Source organism: Hemibagrus wyckioides, linkage group LG28 (assembly GCF_019097595.1).
Source record: "Hemibagrus wyckioides isolate EC202008001 linkage group LG28, SWU_Hwy_1.0, whole genome shotgun sequence".
NCBI classification, from domain to species: Eukaryota; Metazoa; Chordata; class Actinopteri; order Siluriformes; family Bagridae; genus Hemibagrus; species Hemibagrus wyckioides.
In genome coordinates, this window is record NC_080737.1 from 19,673,384 (window position 1) to 19,691,846 (window position 18,463).

Here is an 18,463-nt window from a genome sequence, read left to right on the forward strand (position 1 = left end):
TCATGTTATTATTCCAAGGTAAATCTGCATGTTTGTGGCACAACAGCTTATCCTTGCTAAGTTTTATGTAAATAAACTGCACGGCTCGAAATGTATTAGATCATCACAGCGCGTTAAGCATGTAAATCGGTTTATGTGTTTTTCTTTGGGAGTAAACTTGAGTAAAAAAGCAGAGCAGTGTTGCTGTGTTGTCGGGGTGGCCCAGTGGAAATCTGGGGGTGGAAATGCACTTTTTTTGGACAAGGTCATGATCGATGCCTCCACCCTGTCGGGATGGATTTCCTGACTGGATGCGTCTCCACAATCAGCGCTGAAAAGAGGCTTCGCTTTTCCACACCCAACTTACTGAGATGGAAAGGGGATCGTATTAAACAGCGGCGAAACGGCACTCTTTAACAGGTTTCCCACCGCTAAAAGACGGGCTTAGAAAGCAATTCGGCCAATCCGTGACAAAATCCTGTTTATTACTACAAAACCCACCTCACAGGCCGCGCATTTCTCTCCCACTTTCAGCCACTTATTAGCGCCAGCGGCCGCTGCTCCTGAAATGCGTGACGCTCTCTGGTGTGGAAATAAAAAAAATACATTCTCCATGAACTTGGCACATGCTACAGGCTTCAAACTTCACATAGAAAATGATATTATTTCAACATGAAGAGTCGTTGTGCATGATGGGAAAGGAGATATCTATGCCTAAACGTTCATCCAAAACATACTGTCTGTTTAGGAACTACAAACACTAATAAACTAATAAAACACACACACACACAGACACAAACACACACTAAGAACAAGAGAAAAAGACATCTTGTCTTAAAATGAGACGCTGTCAAAATATTTACAAATATATTTCATTTTTATACACGTAAACATCAGTACATCAAAACAGCAGCAACCTCCGTTTATATTCTTAATATTTTAATGAGTTAAAGTTAAAAGTATAAAGTTACCTACTTTAAATTTTTGCATCTATGATTTCAATTTCATTTAAGCTTTTTTTTTTTTTTTTTTAAAAAAAGAATAAAAGTTTACATTCGTGTCTTGTTTAAATTGTTAACAGGGTCAAGCAAAAGATCCCGTCTCAATTTCCATTAAATTACTATTTAAAAATGATTTAATTAAAAAAAAAAGCTATTGTTGAAGAAAGTTTGTTTTTAGTAAAGTGTAAAAAAAAATAAAGTTTAAAGCATGTCTGAAATGTGTATAGTGTGAGCTGCCACGCGAGTTGCAGGCGGCTCTCATTGAGAGGCCACGTGTGCGTCTCCAAAAAGCCTCTCCAACTTCAACCACCTCCATTGTGCGTCCAACCCACATGGACGGCGTCCCTCCACATAAAGGGATTTGCAATTTCAAGATATTCCAGCTTAAATGTTTTTGACAGTTCCCTCGCTTTTGCCTCGGCCTGCTTATTTTAACTGTGCCAAATGGGTCACCTTGGGTAGCTGCTCCGCGCGCAAAGGGGCCTTTTTGCGCGCATTCAGCCTGAATTATTTTTTTTTTCTCTCCCCCAACTTACTTTCCTTGACGGGGAAACCAGCTGCTGGTCGTGAAAAGACGGCTTATTAATTGTCCTTTGTCATGCAGAATTGCTTGATTTCTAAAGAAACGTACAAAGGCTCCTTTTTTTGCCAGGATTCAAGTATTTTGTTTCGTGCGCCATTTTCAAAACCCCATCGCATCAGCTGCACCGTCTACCAGACTCAGGTACTGACGGGCCCTGCCTCTTTTCTTTTCTTTCCTTTTAATGCTCTTGTAAATCGGGCAGACTGATTTGTTACAAGCTGCTCTTTTAAATCCGATAGATAAGAGACGAGTCTAAGAAAAGCCGTAAATGAAAAATTTAGTTGGAAAGAAAGGCGAGGGCCGAGTCTGCTAGATGGGAGCCCTGTTGACTCGAGGGTCACGTCAACAATTCGCCTTTCTTCTCTTAGAAACTACACTGTAGCCCCCTTCTTTTGCCTTCAATGAATTGATCGGCACAAAATTAAGAATAAATAAATTGAGCATTTTGAGCAGCAGGCTTATATTAAGCTCTCCCTCCCGCCCCGCTCCCTTTGCAGGGCGCATAGCCGAGCCGGGGGCTGCTGGACGGATAAAAGGACGCACGGAGCAAAACGGGACTCTATAGTGCAATTAACAAAATGCTCTAATCCCATATCTTAACAAATGCAAATATTGGAGTTTGGTTAAAAATGTTTAAGTGAAGAATTAAAGGAGAGTTTACAAGAGCGGCCCCAGCATGGCCAAAGGCACAATAACTGGAATAATTTAGCTCCTAAACGTCCTCAGTGGGCTCATTGTTGTCACCGAAGGCTGATGATAAATTGCCAGAGGAGTAAATACCGTTTAAATCCCATTTCAATAAATTAAATAAAGTTTTAACGCTATATAATGAACAGAGGGCTCGCTGCGAACTGAAACGCGGCGCATTTTTTGGGAACCTGCTTGTTTACGTGGCGATCCCAGACGCGCGCGCGCAACATTTAATAAATGCCTTTAATCCCTCTTAAATGTTCTACTGTACATCAAGGTTTCTTAAATGAAGCAATATTGCATTTTAGATTGTTTTTTTCCATAATGAAAAGATCTAGTGTATGCGTTTTAGTTAAAAAAAAATCCAGCGTCTCCAAATCAGAACATTTTGGATTCACGAAGTACTCAGGCTTCATGTTTATCTCAAATACGTGTAGATAAATAAATTTCAACCGTTTTACAAATTGACTGAAATTTCCCCCCAGTTTCAGTTAATCCCTTTTAAAGTGATATATGACATAGAGCACATTAATCGTATTGTAATTGATTTCCCCCCCCAAACGAAATAGAAATTCAGAGAGATGATTGCAGGACCTCGCCAAAGCGCGCGCTGCAATCCTTTTAAATAAATTTAAATATCAACATCGATTAATCTGTCCCATTGACTAGTATATTTTATTCATTCGCGCATTATGATCGTCCCCATGCATTAATAAACTGTGCGGTTTTACAGGGAGGGGGATTATCCTGCGTCCCTGGGGAAAAAAATAAAGCCACCGAGGATGAAAAAAAACTTGCCTAAATATGCACTTCTGCTCGAGACTGCTGGATGCTGATTGTTATCCGCGTGCGTGTTGTTGACGAGTAATAGAGTGTGTATAGAGATGCTATAAGACACTTAAGGCTCGCCTGACCTCCACCCTTTTCATTGCAAACACTTGACTCTGATTTTATCGCTTTTAAACGAAACGATACTCGGAGCGCGCGGATATCCGTCTGTTTTCCAGAAGAAGGGTTTAAGTATTTTAGAAATACTGGCTAGAAATTCACCCAAAGCATCATGATCCAAAGTTATAATATGGCTGTCTTTTTTTAAAAGCTCTTTAAGGTTGTAAAATGTTGCTAAAATCACATGATGTATATTAGATGCAATTTTGTTCTATTATTAAATTATCAAGTAATACATTCTTTGTTTCATACATTAATACTCTCTCTCTCTCTCTCTCTCTCTCTCTCTCTCTCGCTCGCTCTCGCTCTCTCTTTCTCTGCGTGTCTTTACCTCCGTATGTGGCTTTAAAGACTTTTTAAAAGCAGGTCGTGTGCGCGCCACACGCGCGTCTCCGCGTCTTCCCACTGAATCCTTGTCTTTGGAGAGAAATTCACTGCTGCGCTTCCACATGTACTGCTGAAATAAACAATAAAAGTTTTCAGTAACACACAAACACACACACACACATACACACACACACACACACACACAAACACTCACTATAAGGATTTCAAGAATGATCCAGCTGGGTTTTGGTGCGTATGTGTAGAAACAGAAAATATTCTTGCGCGCCTTTAGACGCGTCTCAGTACCGTTTAGTGTTAGATACACCAGATAAATCTGGGAATGAAATTAGCACATGGATGACAAGATCTGTCTCAACTGATATACTGATATATCAGTGTGTGTGTGTGTGTGTGTGTGTGCGTGTGTGTGTGAACAGAATTTGAACTTTGGATGAGGCGCGTGAAACTGTATCTTAACCCACATCACAGCTCATATAATCGTGTAAATGACACAAGTTTGGGCAAATTTACACACAACGTAGCTATAGAGCTAGAGAAATCGTCTAAACATGCCAAATGTATAAAATTATCATATATATTTATCCCAAATAAAGGTTTATAATGATTTTATGTAAAAAACTGGAGCCCTTTGGGTAGATTTTGGTAGCATAATGTTGGGATATTGTATTATTATTATTATTATTATTATTATTATTATTATTAAAGTGAAGTGTAACTTCACGTGCAGAATGTTTTTTGTCTTGCAAAACTGACACACAGAGCCACAACATATGACTAGAAAGAAATATTCTTTATTTTCAGTGATATCGTTTTAAATAAATAAATATTCTCATGACACCAAACATACAATCAGAGGTGGCGAGATGCTGAGAGGAAGAAACCTTCAGCCGTCACTCAAACATCTCGACTGATATGAATTTACCAAAAAAAAGTAAAAAGATAAATCAGAAAGGAATAAGGACAGACTATCTTCCATTTTCGTACAGATATCAAAACCTTTTGGGCGTACGTTCTTTAAAGAAAAAAATGAACTACAATCATACAACATCATACAACATGTATACAATTATATACAGCAGGATTAATGGAGTCGCTCGTGCGAGCCCCTAATTTATATAAACCTCTTTTTTCTCTCTCTCTCTTATTTACAGACTTTAGTACCTACACACATACAATCACTTTTTTTTATTTATATTCAGGGAAATATGTTATTAACTGATACTCCTCCTGAAGAGAAACAGAAAATCAGCATCATGGCTAATATAACAACTAGCCACTTTTCTTTCTTGAACTTCAGGAGGGTTTTGGTCATTTTAGCCACAGAATCTGTGAGGTAAAACCCTTATGTAGCTTCTCACTTAATTCATAAAGTTTTTAAAATGTTTTGGCACTTAGGAATTTTAAGAGGATGAAGTTAAGAAAACAGAGACATTTTGAATCAGATGACTTTGAGTCGGTCAGTTCGTAAAATTAGCAAGAAGATCTGAGTAGGTGAAGTGATTTAGCGGGCTTTTATATCTCTTGCTGGATGATTTGAACTTTTTCTCCACATCTAGTCCACAACTAACCTATATACATCTGACGCCATACAATAAAACTAGCAAGCAGAATTTATCTCAGTGCATCAGGAACCTTAGGAGAATTTTTAAATTGTTATGTGTATGATCTTCCAAATTAATTGTCCGGAATTTGTCCATACAGAGACGAAGAGCAGCCCACTATCAACTACACTCTCAGAAATAGCCTAATGGTACTAGAGTGTACTGTTACCTGTCACTGTCATGGTGCCATCAGTACTTTCGGACCTTAAGAACCACTGATGTAGGTTTATATATACCTTTAGTGTGAAGATACACACTATAGGTACAAAAGATATACCCTTGATGGTACTAAACCAGTGACAAGATAACGTACAGGTACAGGTGAGATTTGTACCAAACCAAATGAAGAGACAAGTTAGCTATTTTCATCCAGACAAGCCTAAACTATCTGACTATGTTTTCAGACATGCTAACGTTTCTTGTTTCTGGAGCACAACCCCGGCACACTCCAGCTCCAAGTCAAGCTCCAACCCCTAAATCTTAGCACCTGGTTTGGCTAATCAAAGAGCTAATTAATAACTCTGCAGGTGGTTTGCTATGGAGCAATCCCTGTATATTTATTTACTGAGAGTTCACGGGCTAACAGAAAGATCAGCGTCCTCCTTCCCTGACGATGAAGGTGACATAGGCGTGTCGTCCTCCTCCTCGGAGCACCGCGCGGACGAACACTTGCAGTGCAGAGAACCTGTTCTGTGGGAACCTCCCTTGCCTTCTTTCTTGTGCTTGACACGTCGGTTTTGGAACCAGATCTTGACCTGTTTCTCGGACAAGTTCAGGTAGGTGGCGATCTCGATGCGCCGCAGTCTGGACAGGTACATGTTAGAGGTGAACTCCCGCTCAAGCTCCAGGAGCTGCGTGCTGGTGAACGCTGTGCGCATGCGTTTGCTGCTTTGGAGTTGGCTATTGCTGTTATCTGTGAAAAAGATGGAGAAAGACACTGTCATTAGAAGGGCTTCTTGGGACAGTAGATGGTAATACCACAGGGTTCTTCAGGAGGTTGATGGTTTTATAACGTTACTTAAGGGTTCTTAGGGTTGCTAAAGTTGTCCTGGAAGAGAAACCCCATGTTGTAGGGTTCTATACAGACGTTTTTGAGGTAACAAACTTGTCACTTTATCACTATTTACTTTTGATACATAATGCTTAATAGATAATACATAATGATTAAGATATTAGTGTATATATTTATATATAAATTATTGATATAAACCATATAAACGAGTACTCACCGAGAGACATGCAGTGGAACTGCCGCGGGTCCGCGACCGGGTACGCGCTCTGGTAAAGTCCCGCGCCGGGGTTCACGTGCACGCCGCTGGAGGGCGAGTGTTGCCGCGAGAGCGCGGAGGGGCAGCACTGCGAGCCGAAAGCCGCTGGGAACGAGGCTGCCGCGGCCGCCGCCTTGAGCAGCGGGAGCGCCGGGGGAGCAGGGTGCAGCTGCTGAGACGCCGCGGCCGCCATGCACAGCGGACAGAAGCACAGCAGGCCGGCCTTGCGCGCGTGGCACGACGCGGCCGCCGCCGCCGACAGCCCGTGGAGCGCGTGCGATGGGTGCACCGTGTACGGCAGTAACGGCGGGGGCGGGTTGTTCTCGTTGCCTTTCTCGTTGGTCTCACGCAAAATCAACGAGTCCACAAGAAACGACCGTGGCATCTTTCTTTTTCTTCTTCTACTTCTTTAAAGTGAGAATTATTTTTTTTTTAATTGCCAAAAGTTTTTTTCTGCACGCGGATGAATGCAGAAAGTTTTTCAAAACAGGTCCAGTCTCTCCAGTGATGGACAGCAGAGTGATGCAGCAGAGAAACACCGAGGCTCTTAAATAAGTTCCAGACCACGCATCTCTCTCTCTCTCTCTCTCTCTCTCTCAATAGGGTTTTGTGCCTTTTCTCTGAGCATTCACACTGCACGCTTCCCTATTATTTCACTTGTTAACTAAATGAACTGCATAATGTAGTCCATTCTTGTCAGCCCCACCCACACCGCGAGACGCGGCACTGCCCCCTTTTTTGTTTTGTTTTTGTTTTTTCTTTTAAGTCCGCCTCTTTTTTTTTACAGCCTACTATTACTCTTTTAGTGTCATTTTAAACTTTATTATTTTCACCCCACCCATTGATCGCATGGACACTATTGCTCTTTTAATTTCGGATTCATTCACCTGGCCATGAGCTGATTTGTGGGAAGTCTGAAGTGAGACGCAGGGGAGGTTCACGCAGATGCACCTGCAGAAAGACAAACACGAGACGAAGTGTTTAAGTGTCAGTCAGCATGAATTTCAACAAAACACAAAGACTTACTCAGATCAGTCACAAACAATGTCCTGTCTTTAAATAAACCACAGCCTGTGGATCAGCAGCACGGAAACTTTATTTCATGAAAATAAGCGAAAAATATTCATTTTTCACATATTATAATATTCACATATTAGACTTGTTATTTAAATGTGTACAGCAGTATTCTGGCTATTCGCTTGAGCTGTAGAGTTTTCTCTTCCTATTCCTTGGACAAAGGTCCATTTATTAATTATTACTAATTATTAATTAGTTTTTGAGTTAATGAGATCCATTCCCTTCACTCTACTTCATGGAGAATCAGGTCTCTAGAATATGTTTATACTCAAAAGGTTTCATCAAATAAAACCAGAACACCAACATGCTCATGAAAATCTTCAGTTCTGTAGAATTATATAAACGAATTAACACCTGTGGTCAGTCAGTGCTCCTGTAACTCTTAGAACTCTTATAATGTTGTGTTATAAAGCTAAATTAACACAGTCACACAGGTTGCAGAGCTGAATTTAAATATATTCTGTTGAAATTCTACCCTCTGTCTGTACAAACTGAACACTGTGTAGAATTAATTCCTAATGAATGAATTGAATTATCCAAATCAATGACACTGTTTGTGAACAATAAACTCTGTCTGATTAAAGTGGAGTTAGTTAAGTGAAGCCCTTGGTTATTGGGGTTTGTATACAGAACCCCAGGGTTCTTCTAAAAGGACAAGCTCAATAAAGCTCTCATGGTTCAACCCTCTCCTGAATGTAGGTGTTTTTATAATCCTATGAAAGCTAACAAGAATTCAGCACTAGAAAACTGCAGTCAAAAGTTGTTAATATGATCCTGGGGATTTTATTCTGTGATTAAATACTTTCTAAGATTGTTTATAAACACTTAATTAAAATTCAATCAAAACAAACTGGATAAAAAGCTCTGACGAAGTGAACACTGCCCTTCTTCCTCACCAGGCATTTGTCTGAATATAAAATGATGAGAACCGGACGAGTGTGGCGTGTTGCTTCTGCCCAAGACCGCATGGTTGTGTGAGGCCGCGCGGTTAAACCGTGGTGTTTAATTCGTGCATGCGGGCCCCCACCGGCCCCAGGAAAGAATATATAAAAATAACCAGGTTTTCACTGCCTTCGGATTGAATTGAATGTCATTGTAGGGAGTCGTGAATGCCAGAGAAAAGAGGCTCGCATTAAAGTGTGTGACAGCGCAGGACGGACACACACAAAGGGGCAGAACACCCCACCCCCCTCCCCCCACACTACAAACACATACACACACACACACACACACACACGCACACACACACACCAGCCTGCCTTGCTCTAATTCAATTAAGCAATAGGAACATTTTCTTTCAGTTTAACGCCAACAAACGAGATTTTCATAAGGAAGAGAGTGAAAAACAGAGAAAGAGATTAAATGCTTTCTCACACTCACCTACAAATAATTAACAACTTATATAACGCTCCTGAAAAAACTGTCATTAGTTTACACTTGACAGTTAAGAATTTCATAAAAATGAAATTCCTGTCCCTCATTACGCAAATGTTTATATTTATTTATCTAAACAAAAGTTGATTAGCATATAATAAATGACACAGAAATGTTTGTAAAGGATCGTGTAATTCAGTTTGAATCGATTTGGCCTGGAGATACTTAAAATTAACAAATTATGTAAAATTTATATAGCATAAAGTGACTTAAGTGATCACACTGGATGGAACTTTTATATAATTTATTTATTTATTTATTTTTGGAATTTTTTCAAGTGGTAAACTTTCAACAGACTGACTAAGCTCAAAGGAAAACTTTAAATAAATAAATACATAAACAAACAAACAAATAAAGCTAATTATATTTTAAAGAACCCCATCATGTAATCATAGATATTTTTTATAAAGCTGTGGACGAATAAATAATTTAGAAGAGAAAGGCTTGGTTTGATAAGTAAAAGTGCGGAAACAGTGTGGAATAAACGGCCGACTGACCAGCGTCCTTTACGCCTATCGCCTCAGTGGTCATGCTTCAGTGCTGATGTAAGCCATGAATCCTCGACACCTTAAAAGAACAGTCCGGCCAAAAATGAAATGTCCACAATGTCCCCTTTCACCCTAAACGTCGATCAGCCAGGACGTGTTCAGTGTCTGAAGTTTGCTTCCTCTTGCTTTGCACTGCAGCTACCAGATGAGGGTGTTGATAATCCGGGTATGCTTGATGCTAAACTGCTAGCTGTAAGTGTCCATTATTAGCTTGCATTTCCAGCGTAAAACTACAGAAACAAACTTCAGACACCGAACATGTACACTGATCTACATTGATGTAAAAAAAAAAATTTATTCGAGAACGAAGCGAAGTTAAAAATGGATAAGGACGAAAAATGCAGACCCGCAGGTCCACTTCCTGTTCGGCTGAAATGACAGGAAAGTGGTGGAAAATATTTAGAGTGGAGAGATGCATGCTGTTAACATGCTTTAGCAGCAAAAGCTTTAGTAATGGCATTGAATGTGTGCGCACACACACACACACACACACAGACCAAAATCACAGTGGTGTGTCACTACAGTGCTCCTCATCAGTACGAGTGTGTGACAGTGTTTCCCTGGTGCTGATGCTAGATGTTCTCACTCTCACACCTGACTCCTCATGAGCATAAAACAAGTGTGTGTGTGTGTGTGTGTGTATGAGTGTGTATGTGATAAACACCTATAAAACAAAATTAACACAAACCAAAACACACATTATAATATCTAAGATTTAAATACCTATCTATCTATCTATCTATCTATCTATCTATCTATCTATCTATCTATCCATCCATCCATCCATCCATCCATCCATCCATCCATCCACCATCAATCCCAGAATAGTGTTACACTATCGATCTATCACAAATTCCTTCATCAAACCATCAATTTGTGTAGATCTGTTTATCTCGGATAAACACTAATATGCCTGATGATCACAGACACACACAAACACACACATGCAATTTTACATACACACATTTTCACACACAATCACATACTTTCACACATATGTTAACACATCATGTGTGTGTTAATGAGTGGATGAAGCAGGAGACACACTAAACTATAAAGTATTGGGGAAACAGTAGCTCAAAAACACACACACACATTCTAAAACACACACCTGTCTGACAGCCCCTACAATTAGGGCCACAGACGTTCTCTGGTTTTGCACACGATGCTTTTTCAGCGCAGAACCGAGAACCACTGTGTGCTAATGGCTCATTGAGTTCCGAACCGAGCCTTGAGCAGGTAATGGACTGCGAGACACGCTACAGCCATTTGCTTTATTCACTGAAAATGACCAGAGAACCCCGGCTATATCCAAGCGTCCATCCATCCACCCATCTACCCATCCCTCTGTCCATCAGCACATGGGGAATCACCACTCCACTCATAAAAGGGTGTAATTTGGTCGCAACTTTGCTGCGTCACATAATAGCAGGTCTTTAGCTGACAAATTAGAAGCAATTAAACCCTTAAACAAGCAGCAAGCAGGTACAGAGAGAGAGAGAGAGAGAGAGAGAGAGAGAAGAAGAGACTAAAGAGAATCAGAGAGAGCTGATACTGAGATGGTCAGATATGGAAAGGCAAAAACCGAAAGAAAAAGATAGGATAAAAGAAAAAAAGAGAGAGGGAGTGAAAGAAATGGAGAAAGAGAGAAAGCAAAAGAAAACTAGGTGAAAAAGATGTTAAAATGGAGAAAGTATAAAGAGAGGAGGAGAAAACAAATAGAGTATACAAAGAAAATAAAAGCAAAAAAAATAAAGTGAGAAAAATAAAGTGTGGAAGACTGAATGCAATGAATGAAGGAAAGAGAGAGCTGGGGAAAAAGAAATAGGAAGGGAGATGATAAGATTTAAAAAAAGGTATAAAAAAAGATCATCAAGAGAAACAGAGAGAAAGAGAAAATATGAGCAAAAGAAGACAAAGAGATAGAGGTCAGAGCAAGAAAGAGTGAAAGATTGAGAGATTGAGACAGGGAGAAGGGAGAGAATGAGAGACAGATAGAGAGAGAGAAAGATGGAGAGAGTGAGACAGGCAGAAGGAAGGGAATAAAAGACAGAGAGAGACAGATAGAGAGAGTGAAAGATGGAGAGCATGAGACAGGGAGAAGGGAGAGAATGAGAGAAAGACAGAGAGAGTGAAAGATGGAGAGAATGAGACAGAGAGAAGGGAGAGAATAAGAGACAGAGAGAGACAGAGTGAGTGAAAGATGGAGAGAATGAGACAGGGAGAAGGGAAAGAATGAGAGACAGAGAGAGACAGAGTGAGTGAAAGATGGACAGAATGAGACAGGGAGAAGGGAGAGAATAAGAGACAGAGTGAGTGAAAGATGGAGAGAATGAGACAGGGAGAAGGGAAAGAATGAGAGACAGAGAGAGAGAGAGACAGAGAGAGATAAATAGAGAACATTAATTTCAATGCCTTTGATTACAGATGATTACTTTGTTTACTGGAGAGTGAGTCTGTGTGAGGAAAGAGGGAAATGGTTCAGTCCGGCCTCAACCACTCCAAACACTAATTTACCAACAGGTTTTAAAGGTTCATTTAATCAAATCATCCCTTCATTTGGATTTAAAGTTAAACTGAATAACAAGCGTGAATATAGGAAAGGAGAGAAATATGAAAACACACACACACACACTGAGAGAGAGAGAAAGAGAATATCTGTGAAAGAGAGTGTGAGGTTGAAAGAGCTCCAGGAAGCTCATCCTCATTTGTTCTCTCAACTGGAGGCCAACAAATAGCTTTGACCTTGGCGAGGCCCAGGGACACTCTGCCCTCTAGAGGACAAGTCAAACACAGCAGATTTACCGAGAGGGAGGAAACGTCCAGCTAAATGTTTAGACACATATAGATAGATAGATAGACACATGAAGACACAAAATAGATAGATAGATAGTGAGAGAGAGAGAGATAGAGAGAGAGAGAGAGAGAGAGAGAGAGAGATTGAGAAAGAGAACAGGGGGAGACAGAGTGAGAATAAAGTATAAAGACAAAGAAAGAATAAAGAAAAGTGAAAAAAAACAGTGGAAGTGGATATATAAAGTGTGTGTGTGTGTGTGTGTATGTATGTGTGTGTACAAGTAATATACAATAGTAGAGAAGTTATAATGTCACAAGTTATGTTATAAAGCTCAGACCTTTGTACATTCTATATATTATGCCTAAATTTTTAGCTGTTTGTTGCACCATGAAGTAAGTTTCTAAAAACACAGACACACTGTGCACACATTGTAAGGGTCGTGAATGTTAATGGCTTAATCCCTTAACGGCTAGTTGCTTTGTATTGTTTGTAAAGCTGAAATCATTTTCAGACAATGAGTATAAAGACAGAAATTAAACAAACCTTACTATTAAATAAGGCATGTGAGGTGTGATGAAGGAAGGGATTTCAGATTTGAATCCGAATTTACATTCTAGCACCTAATGTTCTTCCACTGGAGTCTGCAGAGAGCGTGAGTGTGTTTGTGGCATGCCGCTGATCTGCTCTGCTCTGTGCCTGGAATGCAATTCGCCTGATTTGGGAGTCATTTGGATAAAACAGTGCCAAATATCAGTTCAGCAGAGCGCAAAAGCTCACATCCGACACCTTTCATCAACACCATGTAGGAGAAAATGTATCTCATTTACCAACTATTTACACTAAAAAGGTTTAAAATGAAGCCAAGATTTACAAAGAAAAAATCAGTAAACTTTAATTTATAGTTAATAAAGTGAAAAGGTAAAAGTAAAGGTTTCAGGTTATCTATTAATGTGTTATAAACTATACTACAATTAGGCAATATTTCTTAATTTTAACTCTAAATTAAAAGCTTAGCATTGCACACTTTATAAAATATACAAATAACTATCTAATTAATTAAATGAATAAATAATTATTGCAGCACTATTTACACATTTATTATTTCTATTTTTTTTTATTTTGTTGTTTGGAATAATATATCAAAATGTATTATTATCATTATTATTATTGTATTTTTTATAATAATAATTATTAATTATTAATAATAATTATTAATTATTATTATAATAATTATATCACCTTTAATTGTTTCAGCAGCTGCTATCAGACAGTCTGAAAAGCGAGTGTAAACGAAAATGGAAATTTAGACACTTTACATTCTATTTCCATTCTATTAGTAAGCAGGATGTAAATTCCGAGGTAATTTGAGAGTGAAGAGTCGGAGGTGATGGCAGAGCAAAGATACAAATCAGTTTTCTCTGGAAGTGGTGGCGTGATGAAGCGATGAAGGGTGTGTTTTATTCTTTTGTTGTTGTTTTTTTCTTTGGAAAGAGAAACGATCTGAGGCCCTGATCTCTATATATCTTTATAGATCTTTGTACATATTATTGGTTAGAGTTATTAAATGATTTGTTTTTGTTTTTGATTCTCACATCTTCTGCATTCTTCTCAACAGGATGCTGCCTGAATAGGAGGAAGGATTTTTGCACATCATTTGTGATAAATCAAATAGCTGCCTGTGGGATAAACCCATAAAATATCAAATGAAAATAATGTCAACAACTAGAGTAAATGCTGAGCGTTTATTTTTATCCAATGTAAATTCTGTAGTTTTTATTTTTAACTAATGTAAATTCTGTAGCTTTTACTTTTATCCAATGTATGTGATGGAGGTTGTACTGGGGTTTATGTAAATGTTTGCATGGTTTATGTAAATGTTCCCTGAACCTGTAATACAGTTCAGAGGTTTATATTCAAATGTATTTTACTGCATTATATTGCTGCAAATAACGTCAAACCGAGTGGCATCTATCTTAAAAGTTACCACAAGCTCACTTCTCATAAAAAAAAAAAAAAACAGTTGTGGTGAAAGCTTCCACCAAGTTTTAACCAAAAATACATTTCATAGAGCATCAAAAGTCTGATTCAGTTCTTCACTGAATCCCATTTTGAGATGATCTACAGACTTTCAATCAGGGCCTTGGGGAAGGTTCACTCAGGAAGAGGCTTGGAGAAGATTCCTTCAAGAAGAGGCTTGGGGAAGATTCCTTCAGGAAGAGTCTTGGGGAAGATTCCTTCAGGAAGAGGCTTGGGGAAGATTCCTTCAGGAAGAGGCTTGGAGAAGATTCCTTCAGGAAGAGGCTTGGGGAAGATTCTTTCAGGAAGAGTCTTGGGGAAGATTCACTCAGGAAGAGGCTTGGGGAAGATTCCTTCAGGAAGAGGCTTGGAGAAGATTCCTTCAGGAAGAGTCTTGGGGAAGATTCCTTCAAGAAGAGTCTTGGGGAAGATTCTTTCAGGAAGAGGCTTGGGGAAGATTCTTTCAGGAAGAGGCTTGGAGAAGATTCCTTCAGGAAGAGTCTTGGGGAAGATTCCTTCAAGAAGAGTCTTGGGGAAGATTCCTTCAGGAAGAGGCTTGGGGAAGATTCCTTCAGGAAGAGGCTTGGAGAAGATTCCTTCAGGAAGAGGCTTGGGGAAGATTCTTTCAGGAAGAGTCTTGGGGAAGATTCTTTCAGGAAGAGTCTTGGGGAAGATTCCTTCAGGAAGAGGCTTGGAGAAGATTCCTTCAGGAAGAGGCTTGGGGAAGATTCCTTCAGGAAGAGGCTTGGAGAAGATTCCTTCAGGAAGAGGCTTGGAGAAGATTCCTTGAGGAAGAGGCTTGGAGAAGATTCCTTCAGGAAGAGGCTTGGGGAAGATTCCTTCAGGAAGAGGCTTGGAGAAGATTCCTTCAGGAAGAGGCTTGGGGAAGATTCTTTCAGGAAGAGTCTTGGGGAAGATTCTTTCAGGAAGAGTCTTGGGGAAGATTCTTTCAGGAAGAGGCTTGGGGAAGATTCCTTCAGGAAGAGTCTTGGGGAAGATTCCTTCAAGAAGAGGCTTGGGGAAGATTCCTTCAAGAAGAGTCTTGGGGAAGATTCCTTCAGGAAGAGGCTTGGGGAAGATTCCTTCAGGAAGAGGCTTGGAGAAGATTCCTTCAGGAAGAGGCTTGGAGAAGATTCCTTCAGGAAGAGGCTTGGGGAAGATTCCTTCAGGAAGAGGCTTGGAGAAGATTCCTTCAGGAAGAGGCTTGGAGAAGATTCCTTCAGGAAGAGGCTTGGGGAAGATTCTTTCAGGAAGAGGCTTGAGGAAGATTCTTTCAGGAAGAGGCTTGAGGAAGATTCTTTTAGGAAGAGGCTTGGGGAAGATTCTTTTAGGAAGAGTCTTGGGGAAGATTCTTTTAGGAAGAGGCTTGGGGAAGATTCTTTTAGGAAGAGGCTTGGGGAAGATTCTTTTAGGAAGAGGCTTGGGGAAGATTCTTTAGGAAGAGGCTTGGGGAAGATTCTTTCAGGAAGAGGCTTGGGGAAGATTCTTTTAGGAAGAGGCTTGGGGAAGATTCTTTTAGGAAGAGGCTTGGGGAAGATTCTTTTAGGAAGAGGTTTGGGGAAGATTCTTTCAGGAAGAGGCTTGGGGAAGATTCTTTTAGGAAGAGGCTTGGGGAAGATTCTTTTAGGAAGAGGCTTGGGGAAGATTCTTTAGGAAGAGGCTTGGGGAAGATTCTTTCAGGAAGAGGCTTGGGGAAGATTCCTTCAGGAAGAGGCTTGGAGAAGATTCCTTCAGGAAGAGGCTTGGGGAAGATTCCTTGAGGAAGAGGCTTGGAGAAGATTCCTTCAGGAAGAGGCTTGGGGAAGATTCCTTCAGGAAGAGGCTTGGGGAAGATTCCTTCAGGAAGAGGCTTGGAGAAGATTCCTTCAGGAAGAGGCTTGGAGAAGATTCCTTCAGGAAGAGGCTTGGGGAAGATTCCTTCAGGAAGAGGCTTGGAGAAGATTCCTTCAGGAAGAGTCTTGGAGAAGATTCCTTCAGGAAGAGGCTTGGGGAAGATTCTTTCAGGAAGAGGCTTGAGGAAGATTCTTTCAGGAAGAGGCTTGAGGAAGATTCTTTTAGGAAGAGGCTTGGGGAAGATTCTTTTAGGAAGAGGCTTGGGGAAGATTCTTTTAGGAAGAGGCTTGGGGAAGATTCTTTTAGGAAGAGGCTTGGGGAAGATTCTTTTAGGAAGAGGCTTGGGGAAGATTCTTTTAGGAAGAGGCTTGGAGAAGATTCTTTTAGGAAGAGGCTTGGGGAAGATTCTTTCAGGAAGAGGCTTGGGGAAGATCCATTCAGGAACAGGCTTGGGGAAGATCCATTCAGGAACAGGCTTGGTTCTCCTTGGTTCATTATCCTGCTGAAGAATCCACTTCTGTCACTTGAAACATTTCTTCACTGATTTTTGCAGGTTTGTTCATTATGGCATCAACCACGGTAGTTAGAACAGCCCCAGAATCCTCCAGTCTTTATCTTATTACACCTTCATGCCCTGAGTGCAGTTTGGTTGGAAATCTTCTTCTGGTTTTCCCAACACAATCCCTCTACCATCTGAAACTTAGAAAGGAATGGTTTCTGCTGCTTTACTCTTGCTCTGGACTCATGCTCTTGATCCTGTTTTGAATAGCTTGTGTGCTACGTTGTATCTGGTCATTCTCATGGATGTCTGAATCAATCATTTCTGCTGTTTCTCATCTTACTCCCATTTATCCTGCCCACTCTGATAGTGGTCTTTCTCTGTGTCCTAAAGTGGCTTTTTCAGTCAAGTCCTTTATCTTGGAAATTTGGAAAAATCTTTTATAACCAATCATGAAGGAAGGAAGATTGATTTATTTTTGTTGATCAGGTGAATAGAGTGGCCTTCTTTGGGGGAAAAGATGATGTTAAACCTTTGTTTGCAATGACTTTTAACCGGCTTGTAATTTATATGGATGTATAAAATCAATTACATTCAATTTCATCCATGTCCCAAGTAGTTTACCACATAAACTATAGATTAACTGTGACAAGCAGAGTGACAACGTGTCCAAAAGCTTTTTTTTGTCTAATTATAGTCCAAGTATATCTATTATTTTTTATACTCAAACATAACAATGTATTTTGAGGAAATTACTTGCTTGAAAAGTGAGCTTGTGGTATCTTTCTTTAAACCCAAATACCACTTTGATTGCTATTTACCAATGCAGTGATTTAAGTGTCCAGATTTTTCTTCATCTTATTATGGATAGTGGGCAGGGTGCATTATTATTATTGCTATTATTTTTAAGTTTAAGTGTCTAAATAGTTTTGGGTACAATATAAATCATATAATTATATAATTACATTTTATGTCTGAACATGTAGAAGACAGGAAAAAGAAGACAAAAAATGAAAGAGTGAAACAGAAGAAACAAACAGAAAGAGAGAGAGCGTGCAAGAGAGATAGCGAAATAAATATGTACAAGAAGACAGAAAAACAGCGAAAAAGTCTGAGAAAAGAAATACAAAGAAAGACAGACATTATTTTCACGCCTCTGTATTTTGTTGTGACTCTGTTGCATTGCAGCTGCTTCTGTCTCACTTTCTGTTGGTCTCTGTGTCTATCGCTCTCCCTCACACACACACACACACACACACACACACGGTTAATAAAATGGAATTAAGTGAGCTCTGTGTTCATCGCTTTTGGGAGTCAATGGTTTCCGTATGGTGTAAATTATTCATGGCTTCGGGACTCTATGGCAGTGCGACAGGTTGAAGTGCGCTCTCTATGGAAAGGTCTGTTGTGTAACGGGATTTAAGGTCCCACTGGGGCTGGACACGGCGGTTTGACCGGGGCCTTCGATGGGTCCCCCTCCTAATCCTACCCCGGGGGCAACGGCACAGATTGCAGGTTCCCCCTCTTTTAGAAGATTGAACGCTGAATGGTGCTGATTATCTTTCATACGCTGAGCAGCCACCAGCCTCGGCAGATGACACTGTTACAGCCATCACGACTGGTGATGTATTAAGCGTCAAGTGTGTGTGTGTGTGTTGGGGGAGGTATTAAGGGTTTAAGTGCTTTACAGCTTCAATATAACTGGATTAGAGTTTGGAAAACAGTCAGTTAGAAGGTGTGAAATATGCTTTTGGACTCACATTAAAGATGATGTGCATCACAGCTCCAGACTGGACCAACAGGTCTGAAAGAAAGCAGCTCATGAGTTGTGGCACAATTCT

At 40.1% G+C, this 18,463-nt stretch overlaps 1 protein-coding gene across 1 annotated transcript in view; it reads right to left on the reverse strand.

Moving 5' to 3' along the window:
- Positions 1–4,318: 4,318 nt before the first annotated feature.
- Positions 4,319–18,463, reverse strand: part of gsx1 (GS homeobox 1) — a 30,704-nt gene continuing 16,559 nt past the window's right edge. The window contains exons 3-4 of the mRNA XM_058382655.1: positions 6,380–7,369; positions 4,319–6,063 (exon numbers count right to left, since the gene is read on the reverse strand). Coding sequence (XP_058238638.1) covers positions 5,723–6,063; positions 6,380–6,803 — 765 coding nt within the window. The 5' untranslated portion in view covers positions 6,804–7,369 and the 3' untranslated portion in view covers positions 4,319–5,722. The remainder of the gene's footprint in view (positions 6,064–6,379; positions 7,370–18,463) is intronic.